Below are 25,669 nucleotides of genomic sequence, written 5' to 3'. Positions count from 1 at the left end.
TTGGTCACGGACGAGCCCGTAACCGAGTGCTGCGCGGCCGCGAAGCGGTCCGTCAGGCTCTGCCCGGACATGTCTGGGGCGTCTGTCCCGGTCCGTGTATGGTCGAGCGTGTCGCGGCTGTGCGTCGCTCGCTCGGGCTTCTGTCACACCGCCTCCGCCGGCACAGCGAACGAACCCACCGCCCCGGAGATAAGATGGCGACAGTTTCGGCACGTGACTCCGCACATCATTCCTTAATTCGTTCCTTGTCAGCCATATTAATCGTTCATTCATCTGCAGTTTTTTTTTTCGCTTTTCTTTCGGCTTTCGCATCAATCATAAATCTTTTATTGGGGAAACTTTTATTTATTAATGGCGCTTTTTTTATACCGATTTGGTGAGCAGATAAATCATTGGGCACGAGAATCAACGATAAACCTTTTTACAAAAATTCTGAATGTCCTTTTCAAATTCCTTCTGCTTATACACCGCTCAAATGCAACGACTCTTATTCAGTCATATATTCGAGCAAAATTAACTTTTACTCGCCTCGATGCAAACAACAAATGAGAAGACGTGTGGCAACTTTTCCCCTTTCTCTTGATAATAATAATAAAAAAATTATTCCGGTCGGAAAAGCTAAAACGTGAAGCATCAATTCACCAAAAGTAGGTTGAATGGACGTATCGTTCATTAAAACATGAAGATTACCTCACAGTTGGGCTTTACAAATGCTTCACATAATCCGACAGAGCCGTGAGAAATAAAAAAAAGTGAAATTATTGAAAAAAAAATTGATTTTAAAGTAACTTTTGCTTTGAAACGATTCTCAAAATGCCGGTGGGTAAAGGTATCATCATGGCATCATTCCTGGAATGGCCTCCATGTCCTGATTCCTGAATAAAGAATGCTCCAAGCAGTTTAACCAACACTTGCAGAGGTTTATTATTTTACTCTTTATTTTAAAACTCTCCAAGTGCGACGGTAAAAACCGTGCCTTCTCCACATGACCACCATTCCACCAGACCAGGAAGTCATCCTCTCACGACAGAGATGATGGAACGCATGGGCAGAGCATAAATATGCATGACGTAAAACATGAACATGCATGCGGTAAGATGTGGGCGGAGCATAAATATGCATGACGTAAAACATGAACATGCATGCGGTAAGATGTGGGCGGAGCATAAATATGCATGAGGTAAAACATGAATATGCATGCGGTAAGATGTGGCCGGAGCATAAATATGCATGAGGTAAAACATGAATATGCATGCGGTAAGATGTGGGCGGATCATAAATATGCATGACGTAAAACATGAACATGCATGCGGTAAGATGTGGGCGGAGCATAAATATGCATGAGGTAAAACATGAATATGCATGCGGTAAGATGTGGCCGGAGCATAAATATGCATGAGGTAAAACATGAATATGCATGCGGTAAGATGTGGCCGGAGCATAAATATGCATGAGGTAAAACATGAATATGCATGCGGTAAGATGTGGGCGGAGCATAAATATGCATGAGGTAAAACATGAATATGCATGAGGTAAGATGTGGGCGGAGCATAAATATGCATGAGGTAAAACATGAATATGCATGAGGTAAGATGTGGCCGGAGCATAAATATGCATGAGGTAAAACATGAATATGCATGAGGTAAGATGTGGGCGGAGCATAAATGTGCATGAGGTAAAACATGAATATGCATGAGGTAAGATGTGGGCGGAGCATAAATATGCATGAGGTAAAACATGAATATGCATGCGGTAAGATGTGGCCGGAGCATAAATATGCATGAGGTAAAACATGAATATGCATGAGGTAAGATGTGGGCGGAGCATAAATATGCATGAGGTAAAACATGAATATGCATGCGGTGAGATGTGGGCGGAGCATAAATATGCATGAGGTAAAACATGAATATGCATGAGGTAAGATGTGGGCGGAGCATAAATGTGCATGAGGTAAAACATGAATATGCATGCGGTAAGATGTGGGCGGAGCATAAATATGCATGACGTAAAACATGAACATGTATGCGGTAAGATGTGGGCGGAGCATAAATATGCATGAGGTAAAACATGAATATGCATGCGGTAAGATGTGGGCGGAGCATAAATATGCATGACGTAAAACATGAACATGCATGCGGTAAGATGTGGGCGGAGCATAAATATGCATGAGGTAAAACATGAATATGCATGCGGTAAGATGTGGCCGGAGCATAAATATGCATGAGGTAAAACATGAATATGCATGCGGTAAGATGTGGGCGGAGCATAAATATGCATGAGGTGAAACATGAATATGCATGCGGTAAGATGTGGCCGGAGCATAAATATGCATGAGGTAAAACATGAATATGCATGCGGTGAGATGTGGGCGGAGCATAAATATGCATGAGGTAAAACATGAATATGCATGAGGTAAGATGTGGGCGGAGCATAAATGTGCACGAGGTAAAACATGAATATGCATGAGGTAAGATGTGGGCGGAGCATAAATATGCATGAGGTAAAACATGAATTGCATTTTACATTCAAACTTGGTTACATCACAGCATCAACAAATTAACTCTCAAACTCTTTTCACCAATTTCAAAATCAAAAAGCAGAGATCCACCGATTGACAGAAATTTTCGATGTCTGTGCAATTGGAGTCTAGAATTGCTTTGTGATTAGAGATTCGCGACAAAACCCAAACTTTCAGTTATCTAACAAAACCCTCTCGGTTCCGAATTAGACCCTACCTCAATAATCCATCAAAACCCTCTCGGTTCCGAATTAAACCCTACCTCTCAATTAGCCAACAAAACCCTCTCGGTTCCGAATTAAACCCTACCTCTCGATTATCCATCAAAATCCTCTTGGTTCCGGACTGGAACCCTATGGTAATCGAAAAAAAACCCTCTCGGTTCTAAACTAAACCGTAACTCTTGATAATTATCCAACAAAACCCCCTCGGTTCTAAACTAAACCGTAACTCTTGATTATCCAACAAACCCTCGGTTCTAAACTAAACCGTAACTCTTGATTATCCAACAAAACCCTCTCGGTTCAGAATTAAACCCTACCTCTCGATTATCCATCAAAATCCTCTTGGTTCCGGACTGGAACCCTATAATAATCGAAAAAAACCCTCTCGGTTCTAAATTAAACCGTAACTCTTGATTATTATCCAACAAAACCCTCTCGGTTCTAAACTAAACCGTAACTCTTGATTATTATCCAACAAAACCCTCTCGGTTCTAAACTAAACCGTAACTCTTGATTATCCAACAAAACCCTCAGTTCTAAACTAAACCGTAACTCTTGATGATCCAACAAAACCCTCTCGGTTCTAAACTAAACCGTAACTCTTGATTATCCAACAAAACCCTCTCGGTTCTGCACTGGAACCCTAACTATTGGTAATCGAACAAAACCCTCTCATTTCCTCGACCACTAACTCTTATAGAACAAAACCCTCTTGGTTCCAAACTAGACCCCTGACTCTCGGTTATCCAACAAAACCCTCTTGGTTCCAAACTAGACCCCTGACTCTCGGTTATCCAACAAAACCCTCTTGGTTCCAAACCCAAACTGGACACTAAACTTTGGATATCCAACAAAACCCTTTCACTTCCTAACCAGACCCTAACTCTGTTCCTGCTGACGACTCCATCTTTGCTCTTTACTTCTTTGGTTTCCCTCTGATGACTCCAATGCAGTATTTGGTTTTCTGTTTATGTTTGTACCAAGTCCTGATGCTGCGTGGACTGCGCTTCCCTGCTGACAGATCTCTGGTAGCTTGTACTCGTTGCTGCGTTTGATCCTGGGGAGTTACTGCTGAAATCTCTCTGTCTGGATTCTTCACGACATCTTTGTTCCTTTCACAATTTCTTTATCGATTCGAATTCTTGTTTTTTCTTTTCCTTTATTACTTGCAAAATCGAAGATTTTTCAAGTACATAGATCAGTCGATTTTGTTATTCTATCTGTTTCATCGCCGACTGGTCACAATTCTCAACTGATCTTCACGAAACTTCAGCATATGGTGGAGTTTGTCATAAGCAAGAAGCCTATTGTTCTTGAGGTCAAAAGGTCAACATAGGCCAAAGGTCAACAACTTAGGTGAGATTTCTAAAATCCTCAATTTGCATCCCATTGACTTGGAATTTGAAGAGGAGTTGCATATTTGGTCAATCAATTCAACCACCAATTATTTTTGAGATCAAATTTGTTTTATGGATTTTGCAAGTATCGTGCTCTGCACGACTTTTATGTGTCTCTTCATTTTCTTTATCGATCTGTCCAAGGAGAAGTGAATTCTTGCAGAAAGTTTTCTGTAAAGCTCACTTGGCTGCACCTGAACGGGTTTGAGGGTTTGGGAGTAGCGGCTGAAACACAAATCCGATCCAGTTTCCTCCCGATGACTCCATGTTTACTTCTTTCACTTCTTCAGGTTCCTTCTGATGACTCCAATGCAGTATTTAGTTTTCCGTTTCATTGCCTAACAAAACCCTTTCCCTTTAGAATTGGACCCCAAACTCTCGGTTATCCAAAAAAACACTCTCGGTTCACTTCCAAACTAGACCCAAAACTCTCGGTTGTCTCACAAACGCCTCTCGGTTCCTAACAAGACCCCTTTCGGTTCCTCACTCGACCCCTATTGGTTACCTAACAAAACCCAATTCGGTTCAGAATTGGAACCCTAACTCTTGGTTCCCAAACGAGACCCCTAACTTTCTGGAATCGACCAAAACCCTTTTGGTGCAGAACTCGACCTCAATCAGTTATCGAAGAAAACCCTTTTGGTTCCTAACTGGACACCTAACTCTCGGTTATTTAAGAAAAACATCCATACAAGAAAAGGGTTATTCAAAGGAAGTAGCGCAGTAACATGTTGTCATATTGTTAACCAAGACAGCCATATGTCAGCAGATCACTTATTAACTTTATTTGTTCATGGAAAAAACAAAATTAAGAGGAAAATCATCTTGACGGGATCTATTGGTGAAGTGTATCATGCATGCAAAAGCATGAAATATCGATAAACGAAAGGAATATTTGAGTTCAAAATAAACAGGGGAGGAGGAGGTAAGCAGGTTCATTTGAAGCGATAGTCAGCATTCTCTTCCTTGTTGATGTCCTCGGTTGGGGTTTCGCAAAAGTCCCGAGAAGGTACGCTGGTCGTTGCCAGTGAACGTAAAGTGTCTGCACAAAAAGAAGGTGAGAGCCGTTCAAAGCCGGCGATCGATTACAGCATCCAAGGCGTCCTCAGACTCATCGCAACCAGGCCATGGACCACTCAACTTGCGGCTGCATCCGAGACATTAGCAGCGCTCTGGTAGAAGCTGTGCAGAGTTGTATGGTACAGTGGAAAGCCTTTCAGTGTCTGAGAATTCGACGACGTTATCTGTTGATCAAAACAAAATGGAAGTTGAAGTGTGGTTGGTTTTACTGCATGTCACAATTGCATTGACTGTGGTGGTCTCTCGAGCACATTCAAACATTAATTTTGTCTTACACATCCTATGCTAAATCAAGGGGGAATTTCCTGCAGTAATTTACATATCAGGAAAGGGTCTCGATAATCATGGACAAACACATCAACACCATGACACTGCCAAAATGTCCACGATAACACGACTACCACGCACCCTGACCGCAACATAGTCTCCTGGAAAGATGGGTGAGAGGTTCGTAGCCCCAGGATGTGTAGGCACCAAAGCTGCTGGAAACACAACCGAATGTCCTTCGCTCCGGCCCAGGAGCTCGGCCTTGGAGCGCCGGCTGATCTAGGGAACCAGAAGTGGTGTGACAATTCGTAATGGAAAGCAAAAATAAACGTTTCCCGATATCAAAATTGAAACCTGTCCATACAGACTTCACCACATACCCATCAGGTAGAACTTGAGTAACAATCTAGTTATTTTGAGATAAGGGTATCGCTATTATGAACTCAGGCTGTTCAAACATCCATTCATAAATATTTACAGGTCTCTTCTATATTTGATGTGCTACATACAATGGCCAACAGCTGTTCACATGCCATTTGACAATTAAAACTAAAGAGCATCTCAAACGAGCGCCAGATAGCACAGTTTGTGGCATGCTTGGAAATGAACTGTTTGGTATGGGATGTATCCCCGACAGGGTCCTATTGAACTGAAAACTGTCATACTGGTGCAGTGTCACGAGGGAGTGCTGCATCACAGAAAACTTGGCAGAGGACGTAAATCCGACTCTTCGTTCAGCAGCAGGATGTGGACATGATCGAGAAGAGTGGCAATGTGTGTGTGTGTACAGAACAGGCATGGTGCGTGAAATGGTCGTATGTGCCCAATATCCTCACATTGGTGTGCAAATAGTGATGGTCACGTGACCCCCCAACTCTTATCCAACAACACCTGACCCAGTAGAACATATTGGGTCCAATAAATGTTTGAAATATCATGCGATACTGTATATCGCTTTTGGCCGCGTCTCTCAATGGCGAATAATCACTTTAAAAATAAAAAAAAAATTCTTGTATCTGGATCTGGATTTCGATCTTCACAAAAACTGACAACTGGAGCGCTGTCGTCCCGGTGAGGTTTCGTGTCAGAGTGCAGAGCCCTTGTGAGGAGGAGTTAAGCTGGCTGTCCCATCTCATTGCACTCTCTTGTAACTGTTGACATTCCCACGGAAAGACTAGGCCGATGTGGGGCTTCAACTTGACGCAATTCAATTTTTTTTTTTTAATCTCTGCCCGAGTCAATCATTCTCACCTGTCCCATCACATCAGCATTTGGAATGGCAAAGGTGACACCCTTTCGTACGAAGGTCGAGCGTGACACCACCTAAGAGTCACCATATCACTTAAAATGCGACTTTCTGAGCAAAAGTTTCATTCACCTTATCGGCCAGCACGAGCAGAGTTGTTCCCACGACGGTACTATTGAGTGAGGACGCAGTTGAGCGGAAGGTCTCGGTGAGTTCCGTCACGCGGCGGTGCTTCGTTACCAATGGAACGTCGTCCTGAAGTCGGTGGAAGGCGTGCGTTTTCTGGTGAAGAGGAAGATGATGATGAGGACAAAAAGAAGACATGCAAGAGTGCATCCCCAGATCTCTGCCTCTTAAATGTTAATGTAGACCGAGCCTCTCTGGTCGTCCAAGTGAAACAGAGTCACAAACATCAGTGTGCCGTGCCAAGGCGGTTGCGATGTCGAAATGTGACAACATTTTAAAACGACAAACAAAAATGTGTTTGCACAGTCGTTAAAAATCTCGGGAACAAAAATCGTCAACACGACCGAGTGGCTTGTCCAAAGCAAATTCCAGATCCTTACGACAATTCACGGACCGGTGTTTGTGGGTTTGTTTGTCGGGCTTCTCCTCCTTCAGTTCTGGCCCAATTACATGCAGACTTGGTACAGAGGATCAGCATAACCCTAATTAATGTATAGGGGTGTTTTTAGCTTTGCCAGTGGTCTTGGGAGGGTGAGGATGGAACACAAATTTTCTCTATAAATGTGCATCATGTAGCACCACCTCCAGGTGAGGGAGAGTACTACAAGTCTCCACCATTTACAGTACAGCATTCCTGTCTCCATGTTTTCCAGTACAGTGAGGTGCTTTGAATTATAAGCAGTCGGTATGTTTTTGCTTCAAGCATGTAAAACCCGGGTTATTTTTTTTTGCCTATATGGAGCTGTCACTTGCTTATACACCACTCAAATAAAGGTATGCGTCAGAAGAACATGTTGCAGGCTTGGAACAAGATCGCCCCTAGGACGGGTACTCTGCTAGCATGACAAAACTACCGTTTCTATTACCAGGAATATTCACACAATATCAGGACTCGAGATTAACCTTCCAGCTTGTCCACGGGACAGGTAGGTTTAAGATGTTCCCCGTCCCACCAAACATTGCACCCGCCAATCTCTGTGGCTTTACATGAATAAAAACTACATTCGAGGTTAAGACTTGTCAAGTTTATGAAACTTCCAGGTGGTAAAATTGACCTGCCTTTCAGACAGGTTTATTTATGTCTTCACTTGCCCGATGGACAAAATTGCCTCTCTCGGACAGTCGGCCAGCCTTTAATGTCGAACGCTGAATATTAGAAGAGACTGTGAAAGCTCGTATTGACACAAAACAAGATAAAAGTTGGTTTAGTTGCTGGCAAGATAAAATAAAATCGATTTTATAAACTAAATGGCATTGAAAGAATGGATTGCTGTCATGGGGGATCAGGTGCGGCTGACGTTTCGAGGGGATCATTGTTCCCCAAGGCGGTAAGCAAGACAATAATAATAATAATTAAAACTGGTAAACCAGTAATCCCGGGCTTCAAGGCGTGCCTCCATTTTAACAAATTTCAACACCATCACCCTGTCACATGATGTGGGTTTTCCGAGTTAGAAAGTTAGTTCAAGTCTGCAATGTGGCCCAGCTACGGGGTCCCTCATGTTATCTCAATGAAGGATTGAAAAGCCCATAGCAATACATGATAGAGAAAGAAACTTCACGTTGGACAAATCGAGGCTGGACAAATTTTCAAGTCCTCAAAAAAGTCCAATAACTCCACATTTGCATATTAATGTAAATGGCGAACTTGTAGAACGTTAAAATATCTTCCAGAATTTGTGGTCACTTTTTGTGTCTTCTTTGGTTTTCATTTTACGACATGTCAAAAATGGGTGATTTTAAATTTTGGGGGGCTCTGGGGCCTCACTGGGGTAAAATACAGAAATAGCGTAAACATATTTGGAGTCCCCTCTTCAAGGCCTATCAGAATCTGTCATTAAATTTTTTCAACTCTCATTTGCATATTTGGCATATTTAATGAGACGAATCGGCATCATTTTAATCATATAAATTATGCAACGATTTTGACGAAATTAACAACTTAACATTCCAATGGAACCTTGCAAATGTGTGCAAAAGTTTGAGGCTGTCGTATTACCCCTTCTGGAGAAGAAGATGTTTTTAGGTTTTGGAGAAAATCCAATATGGCCGCCAGACCACGTGACCGACGTCATCAAAATTTTCAAAGTATAAACTTCAGGTGGAGAGTTATTCAATGGATAAGTTTCATTGAATTTCATCCAAGCGTTGTTTTCATTTTATGACATTTCAAAAATTGGTCATTTTCAACTTTGGGGGGCTCTGGGGGCTCACTGGGGTCAAATACAGACATAGTATAAATATATTGGGAGTCCCCTGTTTATGTGCTATCTAAATTTGTCATTACATTTTTTCAACTATCATTTGCATATTTTGCATATTTAATGAGGCAAATCGGCATCATTTAAAATCATATAAATTAAATAACGATTTCGACCAAATTAACAAATTAACATTAGCATGGAACTTAGCAAATGTGTGCAAAAGATTGAGGCTGTCAGATTATCCCTTCTGGAGAAGAAGATGTTTTTAGGTTTTGGATAAAATCCAATATGGCCACCATACCACGTGACCTACGTCATCAAAATTTTTAAAGTACAAACTTCAGGTGGAGATTAATTTAATGGATAAGTTTCATTGAATTTACTCCAAGCGTTGTTTTCATTTTATGACATTTCAAAAATGGGTCATTTTCAACTTTGGGGGGCGCTGGGGGCTCACTAGGGTCAAATACAGACATAGTATAACTATATTGGGAGTCCCCTGTTTCGGTACTATCGAAATCTGTCATTAAATTTTTTCAACTCTCATTTGCATATTTTGCATATTTAATGAGGCGAATCGGCATCATTTTAAATCATATTAATTATGTAACGATTTCGACCAAATTAACAAATTCACATTAGCATCGAAGTTAGCAAATGTGTGCAAAAGATTGAGGCTGTCTGATTATCCCTTCTGGAGAAGAAGATGTTTTTAGGTTTTGGATAAAATCAAATATGGCCGCCATACCACGTGACCTACGTCATCAAATGTTTCATAGTATAAACTTCAGGTGGTGAGTAATAATCCTGTTAAGTTTCGTTGAATTTCATCCGACAGTTTTCCCTCCAGATCCGCCACAAAATCGGTCAGTAGAACATAAAAACCCGTTATAATAATAATAATAATAATAATAATAACTAGAACTGCCACTTTATAACTGCTGGCAGTGATGACCGGGTACCCAGTCCGTCCGCCTTTGACACAACTGACACAACGTGAGACTTAAATCATAGTCGCAAAGTTTCGCATTTATTGGATAAGCGGTGCCAGAGAAAACATTAGTTAATGGTGATACAAATACAGGCCTGCTTCGAGACGGCGCGGAACAGACGAGTTACGAACCGGGCAGCACAAAGCGTTCAATTTCCTTATTATTGGCGACCAGATTCAAATAATTAAATAATTCTGGCTGCCAAACCACACGGCCGATCAGGTTGAAATTTTAAACTTTTGTTTCCCATGTAGCCTAAATTATAAATATGAAGTTTCGCATATATGGAAGTAATGGTTCCAGAGTAAACATGAATTAATATTTATCCTTCAATCTAAGATGGCGGCCAAACCATGTGACTTGTGACCTCATAATTTTTACCATGTATGCAGATATCATGGAGGATGACAGACGCAAATTTTCGCTTCGATAGGTTAAGCAGTTCCAGAGAAAACATTATTTAATATTTTTCTTAAATTCAACATGGCTGCCAAACCATGTGACCTATCAATTAGAAATTAACAAACTTGTATTCCCTACTCATGCGCAATAGGGGTGTGAAGTTTCCCCTTGATCAGATCAGGTGTTCTGGAGAAGAAGATGTTTGAAGGTTTTAAGGTAAATTCAAGATGGCTGCCAAACCATGTGACCAATCAAGAACAAATTAACAAACTTGAGAAAGGACCTCATGGGGAATATATGTGTGAAGTTTCGGCTTAATCTGTCTTGCCTTTCTGGAGAAGAAGATTTTTAAAATTTATTCATTTTCAATCCAAGATGGCTGACGAACCATGTGACCTATGACATCAGAAATTTATATTCTGCTTCCAACTGGGTATTGGAACACGTTTGTAAAGTTTCGTGTTAATCGGTAAAGGTGCGTTTTTCTATCCAAGATGGCCGCCAAACCATGTAACGTGTGATGTCATAATTTTTACCATGCGTGCATACACGATGGTAGATGATAATGAGAAATTTTCGATTCGTTTGGTTCAGCGGTTCCAGAGAAAACATTATTTAATATTTTTCTTAAATCCAAGATGGCGGCCAAACCGTCTAACGTATCAATTCGAAATTAACAAACTTATATCGGCTACATGTCCCGAATATAGTTCTGAAATCTCCCCTTCATCCGACCAGCGCTTCTGGAGAAGAAGATGTTTGAAGGTTTTAGGGTTTTTTCAAGATGGCCACCGAACCATGTGACCGATCAAGAACAAATTAACAAACTTGAGAAAGGACCTCATGGGGAATATATGTGTGAAGTTTCGTCTTCATCTGTCTTGCCCTTCTGGAGAAGAAGATTTTTAAAATTTATTCATTTTCAATCCAAGATGGCTGCCGAACCTTGTGACCGAGGATATCATAAATGTAATTTCTGCTTTCCATCATCGACGTGAACAAGTGTATGAAGTTTCGTGTAAATCGGATAAGGTCTATTTTTCTATCCAAGATGGCCGCCAAACCATGTGACTTCTGAGGTAAAAATTTTTTACCATGTATGCAGACTTGAGGGAGGAAGGCACTTGCAAATTTTTGCTTCGATGGCTTATGAAATTCCAGAGAAAACATTATTTAATATTTTTCTTAAATCCAACATGGCGGCCAAACCATGTGACCTATCACTTCGAAATTAACAAACTTGCATCGCATACATGTCCCGAATATAGTTCTGAAATCTCGACTTCATTGGACCAGCGCTTCTGGAGAAGAAGATGTTTGAAGGTTTTAGGGTTTTTTCAAGATGGCCGCCAAACCATGTGACGTATCAACAACAAATTAACAAACTTGAAAGAGGACCTCAGGGAGAATGTGCGTGTTAAGTTTCGCCGCAATCTGCACAGCCGTTCTGGAGAAGAAGATTTTTAAAAAAAAACACTAAAAAACAAGATGGCGGCCGAATTACGTCATCGATGACGTCAAAAAAAACATTTTTGACGATGAATTTTGGTGTAGATGACGCTCAGAATTTTTCAGATTTTTCCTATATGGCGTTCTACTTGACGAATTTTCACCGGTATATCGCTTCACCTATGACGTCACGAAAAATCACACGTGTTCCCCATAGGGAGCTTAGTAAAATGTATCAAACAAAAAAATTTTCCATTGCACGGTTTCCGAGATACAGATGTCCAAAGTTTATCGCTTTTTTCAAGATGGCGACCGTACCACGTGACCAATGACGTCATAATTATAACGTGATTGTGCTATCAAAAAAGATACATACTATGGTGAAAATTTCCTGTCGATCGGACTTAGTGTTCCAGAGAAAATGATTTTTAAAGCGAAAAAGGGTGCAAAACGCCGGCGGAAAAATAATAATAATAATAATAATAATGCGTAATAATAATAAACAGAAGAAAAACAATAGGGTACCCTGTACTCACAGGGTACCCTAATAATAATACGAACGAATTCAATAGGGCTTCAGCACTTGCTTGAAGCCCTAATAATACTAACGAATTCAATAGGGCTTCAGCACTTGCTTGAAGCCCTAATAATCCCATTCCTTTCATGCCATAAAAGGCAAACAGGGCGACCGAGGCAGTTTCCTTGGCAAGGAGTACAGTCCTGGATGGGTCGCCACTCCAACGCAGGGTGGAAAGCATATTCTTACCAACTGTTAGTTGATAAAACATCCATCATCATATTTGGGAAAACTATAAACAGCAAATAAATATCGGTGACATAACGGTTATAGCGTCCACTCTCAGCCTGGGAGGTCGACCGTTCGAACCCCGGCCAAATCGTACCAAAGATGGAAAACTGGTACGTGCTGCTTCCTTGCTTGATGCTCATCATTTAAAAGTACAGAACATGGACAAGCAGCCAGGTCAGTTGAACATCCCGAGGGAGGAGGAAATTCCTCCTCGATTGCTCTGCTGAGTGCAAAGAGAAAAGCGATGTCATGAAGATGATGCCGCTGGTACCCAGAGTACAATGGGAAGTGACGTCACTTTCAATTTCAGCGGCTGTGTTTGTAAGAAAGTACGGATGTACGAAAGTAAAATCTGGTGTTGTCTCATGCATCTGTCTGCATGGGTGCCTGATTTGTCACAGCTCCTCCACGAGCCTTCGAGCTTGTTGGGCCGGTGCCATTCATGAAAGACGGTGATCGGTGCTACTTTGGTACAAGGAGTGCGAGCTAAACGGGGGTGAGAAAACGGATCATTTAAAATAGTATGATGCACGAGACGGTCAACAAACCTTCCTCATACTGTAACTGAACAGATAGGCCATGGTGTAACAGACAGTACGGATGAGGGACAGCGTCTCTTGGTGGTCGTCTTCCGTCTCACCGCAGAACCCCGCGATGAAGTCGCTGCTCAAACACACACCTCGCCAAGAGAAAAACCCCATCAGCAAGCACCACAACCTACAAATGCACTATGTATAAAGTACCCGTATCGGTCAGCAGGATAGCCTTGAGATATGCACACCCACCTCTGAGCTGTCTAACCTGCGTTTAAATCGAGACCCGTCTATGAACTGCCTTCGTGGCGTTTCACACGCAGGGCGAGACATCAATGTGCACGTTTTCCCTTTCATGACAGTTAAACGAGCGTCCCTTCTGCCAGCATTAGTTGGTGAACGAAAAGAGCACATGGTGTCCTCAGTCAATAGTAGGCGAGCTATCACCAGCTCCCTGCACAAATTAAGAATTCCTGCTCTAACCTACAAGGAGCACTGCATCGACACAGAGCTACCCCCCACAAAATTAGGCCACCCTCAACCATGTGCTGCATAACAAAGAAGAAGAGGAAGCAAAAGAAGAAGAGGAAGCAGGGGAAGAAGCAGAAGGCACCGGTACCCACTTTTATTTAACCTGCACACCAATGAAGAATGGGTTTCAAACCGAGATCTGCTCACCTGGGATCACCTTTTTGATATGTTCCACGAGGTCGAGATAAGCTTCTCGGGTATGCCTGCAAAGTAAACGTAAACACGCGCCGGTAACAAATCCAGGATCAAAAACCTCAATCAAGTTTAATGAAATTGATGTAAGCAAATCGAAGGCATCACGACTGAAGTCTCTCACAAAACTTATTCGTTCGAAGTGGACAATCAGAATGACACGTCATTCCGTGAATGGACAAAGTTTGTCAAACGAAAATGTTATCAACGTTCGCCAATTATAGCCGGTTTACAATTTCGCACGAATAACCTCACAAAGCGACATTCTTTTATCAGTCCCAAGTTGCCACGCAGAGTTGAATACGAAATGAATCTGATGTTATTGGAAAAACCAGACTCGGTGATGTAACGAGATCGGGAGGTCGGCAGTTCAATCCCTGGCTGAGTCATACCAAAGACTTTTTTTTTTAAAAACGAGAATTCATAGAGAACACCTTACCCCACGCAGTGTTGAGAAACAAGGACATGGGTGGGGATGCGAGCGGCAAGTTTGATTGGTCGCGATGACGGAAGATGCCGTAATATTTTTGTCCAAGTACAGCTAAATGGAAGGGTTTTGAAAGTGCCAAAAAGGCGATTTGTGTTCTGCGGTGTTCAAGTGTGTAATTAAATTTAAATAAAATAATGATTTTAATGGTGGGAGAAAAAAACAAAAAGAATTCTTTTTTGGAAGTTTACCGCAGTCGATGTAGCGTTTATTACACTGGCACCCTATCCGACACGCCACATTAATAATGTCTCCTTTATAACGTCCTTAAAAACAGTGAGTTTCCTGTTTGGAATGATTTTTTTAATCCTGTTTGACTGCCAAACAGGCAGACAGAGTAAAACATGATCTCACTCCTCTCTGCGCATCCGCAATCAGGACAAAGTCAGACCCAAGAAACTGATAAACTGCAGGTTCGTTTTCTGGTTCGTGTTCAAAATGTGACGTTCAATTTAAATGTAGTAGCTCCTCGATCATAAACTGACGTTTTGTAGAGACAGGCAGAGAGAAGTGAATCAACTGCTTAACCTTGCTTTTCGCTTCACGTGCATGGGGTAAAAACGTGCTGCTTCCTTACTTGACATTCAGCATTTGAAAGGACAAGAGCACGTTGAGCACGATCATCCCAATAGGTTGGCATCCATGGGAGGGGGAAAATTCCTCCATAGGAAATGCCCTGCTGAGAATGCTGAGAAAGGTGGCACCATTGGTGTGGCATCGTTGATACCCAGACTGCCTCGGGAGGAGGAACCTCAGTGGCTATGTTTGTCTCGTCAAACAGTTGTGTTGCGTCTCGTATATTCGTCTGTACGTCCAAGTATGTGAGGTGTGTGTGTGTGTGTGTGTGTGTGTGTGTGTGTGTGTGTGTGTGTGTGTGTGTGTGTGACAGCCCCACTATGAGCCTGAGATCCTGTAATAAAGAAATACATAAATAAATCCGTCCGACGACTTCTTGTTGTGCCTTTCTATCTCCAGAGATGATGTGTTGAGAGTGCAAGTGCAGGCACAGAAGTTATATAAATACCCCAATAGATCTTTAAAAAGTCAAACTATTATCAGATCAATTGATTTTGTAATTAAGAATTTAGTCTTTATCAGTGAGACAGTGACCACCGGGTAAAATGGTGCACAATAATGGGACTTGCCCAGACGCACCCTCTTTTCATGGCCTCGAGGATCCTTGTGCTGCCACTCTGCGCAGGTAGGTGGATCTGCTTGCAGATATTTGGTCGCTCCCTGATGACGTGGAGCACCTGGGGGTGGACGGGTTTGATGAAACACACACTCGGCCGGACAGCAAGCAGGAGGTGGGTCGTCAAGTGACTTCTCACCTCGTCTGGGAAGTCTTTGGGATGGGGTGATGTGAAACGAATTCTCATCTCCGGATCGACACTGGATACTTGGTCCAGTAGTTCGGCGAATCCCGTGCCACCGACCTTGCGGTGGCAACGGTTGCGAAAACCCTTGCTGAGCGGTGGAGGTGGATTGGTTGCCATGCTGGAGACCCCCGGGTCGAGGTAACTGTTCACGTTTTGGCCGAGAAGCACGACCTCTTTGACACCCTACGTAGTGGGACCGAAAGAACCTACGGGATCATTTCTCATTTGCTTTGCAATAATGAATGAATGACTTAAGGAATTCGAAAATCGAACAACCCAAATCTGGCAAAGCCCATTCGATGGAGAGAAAATATGGTCCATGTTTGAAACATGATGGTAGGGCATTTCGGGTGGTCACGCTGTCATTTATTTGACATATTCGTGACGAGTTCATACCTGCTGGGACAGGTTGCGCACCTCTTCGAGCACGGAGCTCAGGGGTCGGCTACGTTCTCGTCCACGTGTGAACGGAACGACACAGTAGCTGCACATGTTGTTGCAGCCACGTGTAATGGAACTGTTGTAGGAACAGAGGTGGGAATGGGATCGGCTGGTCAGAAGGATTCATGGTACATCGAGATGAAAGTGTACACATTGTGCAAGAGGAAGTAAGCAAAACAAGAATGTCAAAAAAACATGGAAGGAATATATAGAAACACAAATAAGAGAGGGAGGATAAAAAAATATATTTACACGAAGGCAGAGGGAGCTCCCGGTTGCATCCGAACGGGTGTCACATCCGCATACGTTTCATCAACCGAAAGCTGCACATTGATGGCCTGCTGTCCACTGCAAGCCGTTGCCAGCAGCCTTGGCAAGTCCCTGTAAGCATCTGGTCCTGCGACCACGTCTACCGCCCGCTCACGCTCCAGAATATCATGGCGAAGTTGCTCTGCCATGCAGCCTGCGGAAGGATTAAAAACACAATGGGAGCATCACTGCCTGACCGACACACATCACGAGAGTCATGCACAGCCCGACACCATGCAGGTCACATGACCACATGCATGGCTGCATTGTGGAGGTCACAAACCAACGGTCTGGTGAAAATTTGGCCAAAGTACTGCTCATAATTATTCCTCGGATTATATAAAATGTGACTAGAGCCAAACGAATTACCAGTGTAACTCCCATCCCAAGTGCGCACGACATCCCTGCTTTTCCACAGCCATGTCGGACCGGATATGTGGTTTAACCACGGCAGGTACAGGATACCTGGAGCGAGGAAAAAAAGCACGCGTCACCGAATGGCTTTCACAACGTACCGAGAATTCCGATTTGAAGATGTGGTTGGTGGGCTTTTCGTCGCCGTTTTAGTGCCTTGTACTGAGCGACACGCTTCCAGACTGTCAGCTCAGGTTTCTCTCTGCACAAAAAACAGTCACACGGTCATGAAGCTTTTCAACCACACAAACCACACCGTCCACATTTGCTTGAAAGGTACCTCCACGTCGACAGGATATAAATTATCTGCCTAGAGTTTGAGCTTCTTCAAAACGGAGGACACCACGCTTTGTTTCAGCAACGCAGGAAGCATAGATGTTTGTCTCCCGTTGGATGGAACCATTCGGTCGGTGGGGACGGGTTCCTGGAAACGAGGTGTCCTGAGGTGGCGAGAGGAGGGTGCGGCCTAATCTTATGGGGCTGACGGCAGTGAGAGGCTTTTGTTTAAAAGCAAACGGGTGCAGAAACATTGTGGCTAAGCAAACCATATTTTGTAGGACAATCAGTCTTCCTGGTTGTAAATACAACTCGAGTGAAGTCAATGGCAAGCCATTGCAAATCCCCACGCTTCCCACGTAAAGCAAGGTTGAAAGACGGCAAAACGTTCCACCAGGAATGGCCCAACATCAAATTTTGAGTTTCATTTATTTTCCCGTTTTGACTCCTGTAACCTTATGTCCTCACCCCCTTGGGCATGACACAGATTTACTTCCAAATTCCAGGTTTACCACACACCTCCTCTCATTTGTTCCTCTTTTCTCCCGGTTAAGGAACCGCCTTCCTGACGCTGTTCAATCACACTCTTCCCTTCAGGGGTTCAAAGCAAGTGGAGTCCCGCTGTCTCGTGTTATACCCCCCCCCGACCCCCCCATCTCTACCCACACTATTTCTACCTCCATTGACCATGCCCAACCGAACCCTCTTACTTGCAGGTTGCTGTGTTCCCACCTGTTCAGTCCCTTGATTACCGTGCCCAACTGTTGACCCCCTGCCCCATTGTCAGATCATACCCTTCATCACTATGCTCTTCCATGAGCCTGAATCTTGTAACATACAGTACACCTTTGATCAGGAACTCTCACGTGTATTTTTCACTTGTCGTTGATCACGCACGGCACTGCCATTTATATATAGCCTTGAGTGTGCAAGTTTGTTTTGTTTTAAGAAATTTGTATGCAAGTTTGGAAAAACAAAACTCGCATATGACCCTTGGTTATTCACGATGCTGAAGTTCAAATCATCACTTATTTTAAAACGATTTCAGGATACACATTTCCAATGATCTTAAATGGGAGATAAACACAAAGTACTGGGTGAAGAAGGCTCAGCAACGGTTGTTCTTCCTTTGAAGGTTGAAAAGTTTTGGTGTCGGTCGTCCTGTGTTGACCAAGTTCTGTCAGACAGTGATAGAGCGTGTCCTGACAGTCTTTAACGATTTGGTACGGCAGTACGATGCAGGACGACCGATCCCGACTCAGTAGGACCGCTCGTATAATTATTGGGTGCGATATCTGCACATTATTGTTATTATTGTGAACATTATTGTTACATCAAGACCAACTCCAACCGCTTGCACAACAGTTTTTACCCGACTGCAATCCGCATCCTCCATGAACCGATGTCTAAACTTGGTTTTGTACGAGCATCTCAAGAATGGATATGGATATTTTAAACCATGCCACTTATGTTGTTTTACGGCTCTCAACAGTCAACAATCATTATTGTTCTTCGTCTTCTTCGGTGTGCAGCACGAGGCTGCGGGGTAGCGTCGTTGGCCGAGGATGCGGTCGCGCCGCTGATGCAGTGCCCTCCGCTGGTTAGGGCAGCAATTTGTAAATAGTTCACGGCGCCGGCAATAGCTCGCCTACTCTTTGTGAAGGATATCGTGGGATCTTTAAACGTCCACCAACCACTGCCAGCAGACGTGACGCCGGTTTAACGTCCATCAGAGGGACGGCACACACATTGACGAATCAGCCTGCTCCCTGCCGATGAAACACCGGGATGACAGTTTATAGCTGGGTCAGGATTCAAACCCAGAATACGCAGCTTCGAGGTGAGTGTGCGTACAATCTGAGCCATCCTGCGAACCCACTCATTATTAATATATTTGTTATGACACTAAAAATTCTGATTTTATTACTTTTAAACGACATTTTTAAGCACGCACCGTCAGAGTATTTCTCATTGTACGCACATCACACACACACACGACAATAACTCATCATTAATATTATTATTATTATTAGAAATTAAAAATCGTTTCTCGGGATAACCGAGACTCGATCATCACAATTTTGTTTACCTGATGGTACACGTCACCAGCAAGATTATATCAGCCTGGAAAGCAAACACACAAACATATCACCGATGAAAATCTTTCCTTCGACAACATTTTTGTTCCTCGTTATTTATCAAACACGTTTTGCGATGCCAAAGTACAATCGCGCATTTGTTTGCGTTTCGATCTCCCCTTTCTGAAACTGAAAAACAAACTTTAAGGATTTTGTAAAAATGTCGGAGCTTTTGATAAGCATTCGCGTTCCGTCCAATTTCTGACAGACAAATGAAGATCTGCCAGGATGCTTCCACTTCTTAGTCGTTCGTACGCAGTGCAACGCTGAAGGGGAGCAATATTGGCCGAGGGCACTGCTGTGCCACCGATGCAGTGCCCTCTGCTGGTTAGCGCGGGGCTGTGTAATCTGTTCACAGTGCCGGCGATAGCTCGCCTAATCTTCACGAAACACACCGTGGGATCTTTAACGTCCAGCAACTGATGCGGACAGATGGGACGCCCAGTTTAACGTCCATCCGAGGGACGGCACACACATTGATGAAGGAGTTCAGAGCCGAGTTGGGATTCAAACCTCGGCTAGACAGCTTAGATGTCTGCCACAACGAAACGTGCATTACAAACACTCTTTTCTTTGGTAATCCGTATTTCATAGAAACTTGACGGTGTCCGCAACCGTTTGTTTGCCAGGACGTCGTGTCGGACGTACATTTATAACAAACTTCATGATTCTTTGATTTATTGATATTAGAAACATGAATCTTTGGAGGGGAAAGGAGGATGACAAACCTCCGTTACATCTGTCGTTCTGCCAAAGCCGTTTTGCTGCAGGATGGCCCAAGCAATCTCCGTGTCACTCACGTTCATCTGGCAGCCAAGAGTTTCAAAAAACACTGCAAACAGCATTGTCAGGTGAGATGGACAAACGCAAGGGATAACCTCCCCTAAACCCAAACTCCCATTCCTCCCAGGGGAAAGAGATAAACACACAGGTATCCACCAGCAACACTTCCCCTCTTTCTCCACCTGAGCGTGCTGAATGTTCAACGATGATCTAGAAACACAACCCCTCGCCCTGCAGTAACTACCCCAACCCAGCCGAACCCACCAAGCAACTCTCCCCTGAAAATCAAAATTCCCAACCACTTATCCAACAAGTCCAAAGCTCTCTCAGGGTACTATCACAGTGAGACCCAAAGACCCACATAAGGACCTGGTTTATAAATTAACCTTTTCTGCCATGGCCATTGGAGACATCCTCGCTCAGATAAGCCACCTGCTCATCATCAGGATCCAGATCTCGGAGGTCCTTCCTCAAAATTCCCAACCACTTATCCAACAAGTCCAAGGCTCTCTAAGGGTACTATCACAGTGAGACCTGAAGACCTGGTTTATAAATTAACCTTTTCTGCCATGGCCATTGGAGACATCCTTGGTCAGATAAGCCACCTGCTCATCATCATCATGATCAGGATCCAGATCTCGGAGGTCCTTCCTCAAAATTCCCAACCACTTATCCAACAAGTCCAACGCTCTCTAAGGGTACTATCACAGTGAGACCTGAAGACCCACGTAAGGACCTAGTTTATAAATTAACCTTTTCTGCCATGGCCATTGGAGACAACCTCACTCAGATAAGCCACCTGCTCATCATCATCAGGATCCAGATCTCGGAGGTCCTTCCTTGGCATGAGAAAGTCCTTGAGAGTAGGACCTCCTGCCGTGCACCCAACACTGCGTTCCTCGAGTTTACCCCTCAGACCTTGAGTGCAGAATCCACGGACACCGGGTCTTTGGACATTGGAGGAACGTGTCCTCCATGAGGACAAGATTTCCAAATGCTTCCCAGTAGCGGGACGCCAAGTCCAGATTAACCTTGAGGTAAGCAGGGCCCGAGTCACAGATCCCATCAGGGTGAACTGTCCTGTCTGAACTACAGATCATACAGCCAGGCACGGGAGATGTACTGTCCATCCGTTTTACGGTCCTGCTTCGTCACGCTGGTCCATGGTCGCTTCACTGGCTTGTCAAATGCACCTAAAACGTGCACGGACTTAGGTTCATGGCGTTTATAAACGTAACTTCCTCAATCGTCGAAACACGCGCATCGACGACACGACATCTCGCGTTATCAAGTGAGTGGCCGAAACTCTCGCGAGATTTCCTCCGGTGAAATAAATACAATTTTCCTGTCGTCGCATGTTACGCAGTATATAGCATTCCAAATGTGGGCAAGAGCGAGTACTTCGAGCTTTCACCGAAATTAAATAAGTAAAAAAAGTAAAGCGAAAAAAGGAACCACAGTTGAGCTGTATACTACCTCGTGGATACACCCTTATTACCGAAGGGAATTACCGCACTGAATAAATTTGAATTCTGTATTTAAGACGTTTTTACATCAATAAGTAAAAACATCCATAAAGGTTTCAGGGGTATGATGTGATCTGGCTTGTTTGCTGGGAGTAGGGGTTCAGTCCTGCAAGGATTAATTTCATTATTTCGCAGGTTCATCATTGGTTTGCTGAAAAAAACTGAAGTCACCGGCCGCCATCTTGGTACTCACCACAACTGCAAGGGCGGCACAATGCCCACGTGTGTTCCATTTGGGTACAATTAACAAAACAATATTTTAGCTGTGGGAAGTCATTTCACAGGTAATTACTAATTAGATATCGAACATAGAACTGGAACCACAAATACAGCAGCCCGACTGAGGTGTAGCTAAATCTGTGTTTCTGATATCTAAAGCTCGGCCTACTGTTATTCATTCGTTCATGTATAATATTTCATTAGCAAATAATAATAAATGATGATGTAAAGGGAGAATGCAAAACGATTCTGGTATTGAAATATTTTTTCTTTGCTTACTATGGAACTTTCGGATGGTAGGAAGTTCCAATATGGCCATTGACCGGAAGTTCCTCCATATTCTAAAGCTCAGTGGCACATAAATAAAAACATCGTAAACTCCGCCATTAAATTGCTGAAAGGTGAACTTAAATCACCATCGAGTAACTTTATTGGCATTAAAAAGAACAAAATAAAATAACAAGCTCGAATGAGCTCTGATCCTCGTCCTCTTAATGATGACGTCATAAAAACGAATATGACGTCATTGTGATGTATCAGGTTTGCGATAAATTATCTGTGCTAATGCCCGGCTTGATTCCCGCAAACAAAATTCAAACAGCTTGCCTAGTTTCGGAGATAATGATGTAGGCGATTTCCATTAGCGGTGATATTATGACGTCAACTTTTTTTCTAGGAAGAATTTCCAAAATCGGAGATGGTTACTGCCTGCAGTGGGCTTTCTGCATATACATGGCAAGTTTCACGAATATCCGATGAAAACTCTGGGTTGTGAAACAAAAAAATGTCAAAAAATAGGAATGACGTCATAAAAATTGATATGGCGTCATAGTGATGTATCATATGTGCGGTAATTCATCTCTGCTAATGCCCTGTTCGATTCCCCGCAAACAGAATTCAAAAAGCTTGCCGAGTTTCGGAGATAATTTTTTAGGCGATTTCCATTAGCGGAGATATTTTGACGTCATAACTTTTTTTCTAGGAGGAATTTTCAAAATCGGAAATGGTTACTGTCTGCGCAGGGTATTTTTACATATATACACCAAGTTTCAGGAAGTTTTGATGAAAACTGTAGGCTGTGAAACAAAAAAGTCCACAAGAAGAAGATGAAGAACAACAACGTGAGTAAGACTTAAGAGATCCTCTACGAGGATCTAAAAACACCTCCTGCACCTTCCCCTCATGCGCCTACCCATGAACACAAAGGAAAAGGACAACCCACGTGAAAACGAGATTGCACAAGAATTGAATAATGATTAAAAGAAAATACACACAAAGAACCAAGATCCATTTGAACAGAAATATGGGACTTTCAAAATGACGTGTGGAAGCCAAATGAGACCTTTTGCACATGCGCTGCGTATTTACAGTGACTCTGTTCTGCTCACCGGGAAATTTTAACCTGCAGTTGTTCGCGTGAAATCTGAAATTTAAATGGTCCTTTAAACATAATTTTCAACATTCAGATGAAAGAGCGGAAATTTCAAAATGGTTAACCACAATTATTGTTCTGTTCTGGAATGCAAATCGGCTCATGGAAATATGGGAAGTATCTGTGGAAGAGAAAGGAGTTGGGTTCGTACTTTTACCTGTTGATACAATTAGTAAGCGGTAGTCATGGTTATAACACATACACACAACACACGAATGAATGCTTCTCCTTTCACCAATATATGCTAAAATCTCGAATAATTTCTCGTGGCCCCGGCCCCAAACAAAAAATATGGCACTCAGAGTCCACACGACTCACACTGCCCCCCCCTCCTTCCTCCTCCCAAACATTATTAATAGTAAATATCATCATTTTAAACATACCCCGTGCATCGACAAGCTCCAGATATGACCTTCCCATTGGTGTGAAGAAGTACGAAGGTTTGGGTAGAACAAACCGTCTACAATCCTTCAGCCTTTTACGGGTGCACATCACCGGGAGGTTTTGCGGTGCGGGCTGCAAGATATCAACTTTTTGGGTGAGTTGATCAGGAAGTTCTCCAATTGTTGTGCAGAGGCAAATCCATTTCTCACAGGTACGTTTCCAAGTAATTTTGGCTTCTCTATAAAACAAAGAATTCAGTCATTCCATGCTACAATCCTTATCTGGCAGGCATGAAATACATCCAGAGCCTCCCCAAGAACTTTGTTACTCGAGATTCCTGCACATATATGCCCAGAAATCTAGGGCTGATTATGTCATTTCAAAAGTGCTGTGTTAATTGCTTCAGCTGTCGATTTTGGTTCTGGCTCTTTAAACATTAAAAAAAAAAATCTCATTTTTAAATGGCCTTTAAATGCCCCATCAGTGTTTTCAATAACAAACAAATAACAAATTGCCATATCTTAAGCTTCGTTTGTTTGCACGATTGAAAATGTCCATTATAACTACGTTTTAACAAGTCCTTTGAGCACCCTCCCACTATTAATTTACAATTGGTCACCGGCTCTGACAGCAATACATAATTTTATTTGGACCCTAGGCATCAAAAAGCTACAGCTATCAAACAAAAGTTTCAAATGGAGCACCTCGCCACCAGAAGAGCATTAAAATTGTATCAGATGTGGCAATAAATGTGAATTATTGTTCCCAGCTTGCCGGCTCGATGACAGAAGACACCATTTGCAATGTTGCCTCTCCATCCCTACCCCGTTTAGAATCCCGTACGGCGTACGGGCACGAGCAATTTGTTCGTGCATCACAATGTTGTTTTTCCTGCCTTACTGGTTGGATTTGTTGAAATATATTGAGTGTATGTTTGCATGAATTGTTAATGTTTGCTGTAATATTTGTAAGTCCTTCTTTACAAACATGGCAATGAGTTATATTTCCCATATTTATATAAAAAAAGATGATTACTTGGACCTAATTATAACATACTTTTGTGTTTAAAATAAAAAAAAATCTATTTGTAAAATCTCTTGCTGATTTATAGACAGGATTGTGGAAATGATTTTAAGGAGGACTACACATGGAATGCTGGCAGCAAGAAGTGGGCTCACCACAAAGCAGGACAAACTGTACCAGACCAGCTAGGCATCAAAGCCAGTGATGCACTTGGTTGTGTGTTCACTGTACATCCCAACAATTTTGAACGCTTTTACCTGAGACTGCTTCTGCAGTTTTGTATGAGGTCAAAAGTCCAACATCATTTGAGGACTTGCGAACAGTGGATGCCAAGATCTGTGAAAGTTACTATCAGGCTTGCCAACTCAGAGGACTCCTGGAGGATGACACACACTGGAACAGCACAATGGAGGAGGCAGATGCAACTCGATCACCATGGATGCTGCGAAACCGGTTTGCCATTATGTTGCAGACATGTGCCTCAACAACTATGGGACAACCACAAGGAGAATCTGGCAGAGGGCATTTTGCATCATGCAAAAGCGAAAAATTCTAACCTGGAACTGGACTACAGTGATGCCATCTTCAATCAAGCTCTCATTATCATTGAGGACAAGATCAAGGCTTTGGGTGGCTCTGATCTCAAAACTTTTGGCCTTCCTGACCTTCAATGACAATGAGCTCACAAATGAAATTTTGAGAGACACAAACTACAATAAGGAACACCTTCCTTAAATGTGGCAAGTATGGAGGCACCAACCTGAAACATTGGCCGGGGCACTGGCGAAGCAAAGCTCCTGCAGGAGTGCCAGCTCATTGTCTGGGATGA

At 42.9% G+C, this 25,669-nt stretch overlaps 2 protein-coding genes and 1 long non-coding RNA gene across 12 annotated transcripts in view; 1 reads left to right on the top strand and 2 right to left on the bottom strand.

Annotated features, from left to right (window-relative positions):
* Window positions 1–242, bottom strand: part of LOC147011467 (phosphatidylinositol-binding clathrin assembly protein-like) — a 94,809-nt gene extending 94,567 nt beyond the window's left edge. For 2 of the 7 annotated variants that reach the window (XM_085857559.1, XM_085857565.1), the window contains exon 1: window positions 1–242. This exon is cut by the window's left edge and continues 59 nt beyond it. In XM_085857559.1, the coding sequence (XP_085713685.1) occupies window positions 1–71 (71 nt within the window). In that variant the 5' untranslated portion in view covers window positions 72–242. The other 5 variants (XM_085857558.1, XM_085857564.1, XM_085857561.1 and 2 more) reach the window with 3 other exon arrangements.
* LOC147011466 (uncharacterized) overlaps window positions 1–6,423 on the top strand; it is a 6,712-nt gene extending 289 nt beyond the window's left edge. The window contains exon 2 of the long non-coding RNA XR_015051813.1: window positions 6,124–6,423. This is a non-coding gene — a long non-coding RNA (uncharacterized LOC147011466). The remainder of the gene's footprint in view (window positions 1–6,123) is intronic.
* Window positions 4,902–25,311, bottom strand: CDK5RAP1 (CDK5RAP1 mitochondrial tRNA methylthiotransferase). Of its 4 annotated transcripts, none has more exons than XM_085857568.1 (13): window positions 23,817–25,311; window positions 20,202–20,305; window positions 19,425–19,459; window positions 17,161–17,261; window positions 16,589–16,799; window positions 16,292–16,412; window positions 15,848–16,078; window positions 15,672–15,769; window positions 13,985–14,040; window positions 13,322–13,452; window positions 6,865–7,014; window positions 5,628–5,765; window positions 4,902–5,383 (listed from the first exon to the last, which is right to left on the bottom strand). In XM_085857568.1, the coding sequence occupies exons 1-13, from the start codon at window positions 23,923–23,925 to the stop codon at window positions 5,276–5,278; spliced, it is 1,593 nt and encodes a 530-aa protein (XP_085713694.1). In that variant the 5' UTR covers window positions 23,926–25,311; the 3' UTR covers window positions 4,902–5,275. The 4 variants fall into 4 exon arrangements, with proteins under 4 accessions (XP_085713694.1, XP_085713692.1, XP_085713695.1 ...); XM_085857566.1 differs by lacking the exon at window positions 23,817–25,311 and adding an exon at window positions 21,010–21,569; XM_085857569.1 differs by lacking the exon at window positions 23,817–25,311 and adding an exon at window positions 20,643–21,286.
* Between the last annotated feature and the right edge of the window lie 358 nt (window positions 25,312–25,669).

This window comes from Eptatretus burgeri, chromosome 15, assembly GCF_056783735.1.
Source record: "Eptatretus burgeri isolate ZD-2024b chromosome 15, Ebu_testis_v1, whole genome shotgun sequence".
Classification (NCBI taxonomy): domain Eukaryota; kingdom Metazoa; phylum Chordata; class Myxini; order Myxiniformes; family Myxinidae; genus Eptatretus; species Eptatretus burgeri.
Note: the sequence above shows the minus strand (reverse complement) of the source record. Positions and strands in the feature narration are given on the sequence as shown.

Coding starts and splice junctions, on each gene's coding strand:
- CDK5RAP1 (XM_085857566.1), bottom strand. CDS start 21,322: ATGGGATCTGTGACTCGGGCCCTGCTTACCTCAAGGTTAATCTGGACT. Junction 14,041..15,671: donor CTCGAGGCCATGAAAAGAGG/GTGCGTCTGGGC, acceptor TTTACTTTGCAG/GCATACCCGAGAAGCTTATC. Junction 5,766..6,864: donor TGCTCGTGCTGGCCGATAAG/GTGAATGAAACT, acceptor CTGGTTCCCTAG/ATCAGCCGGCGCTCCAAGGC.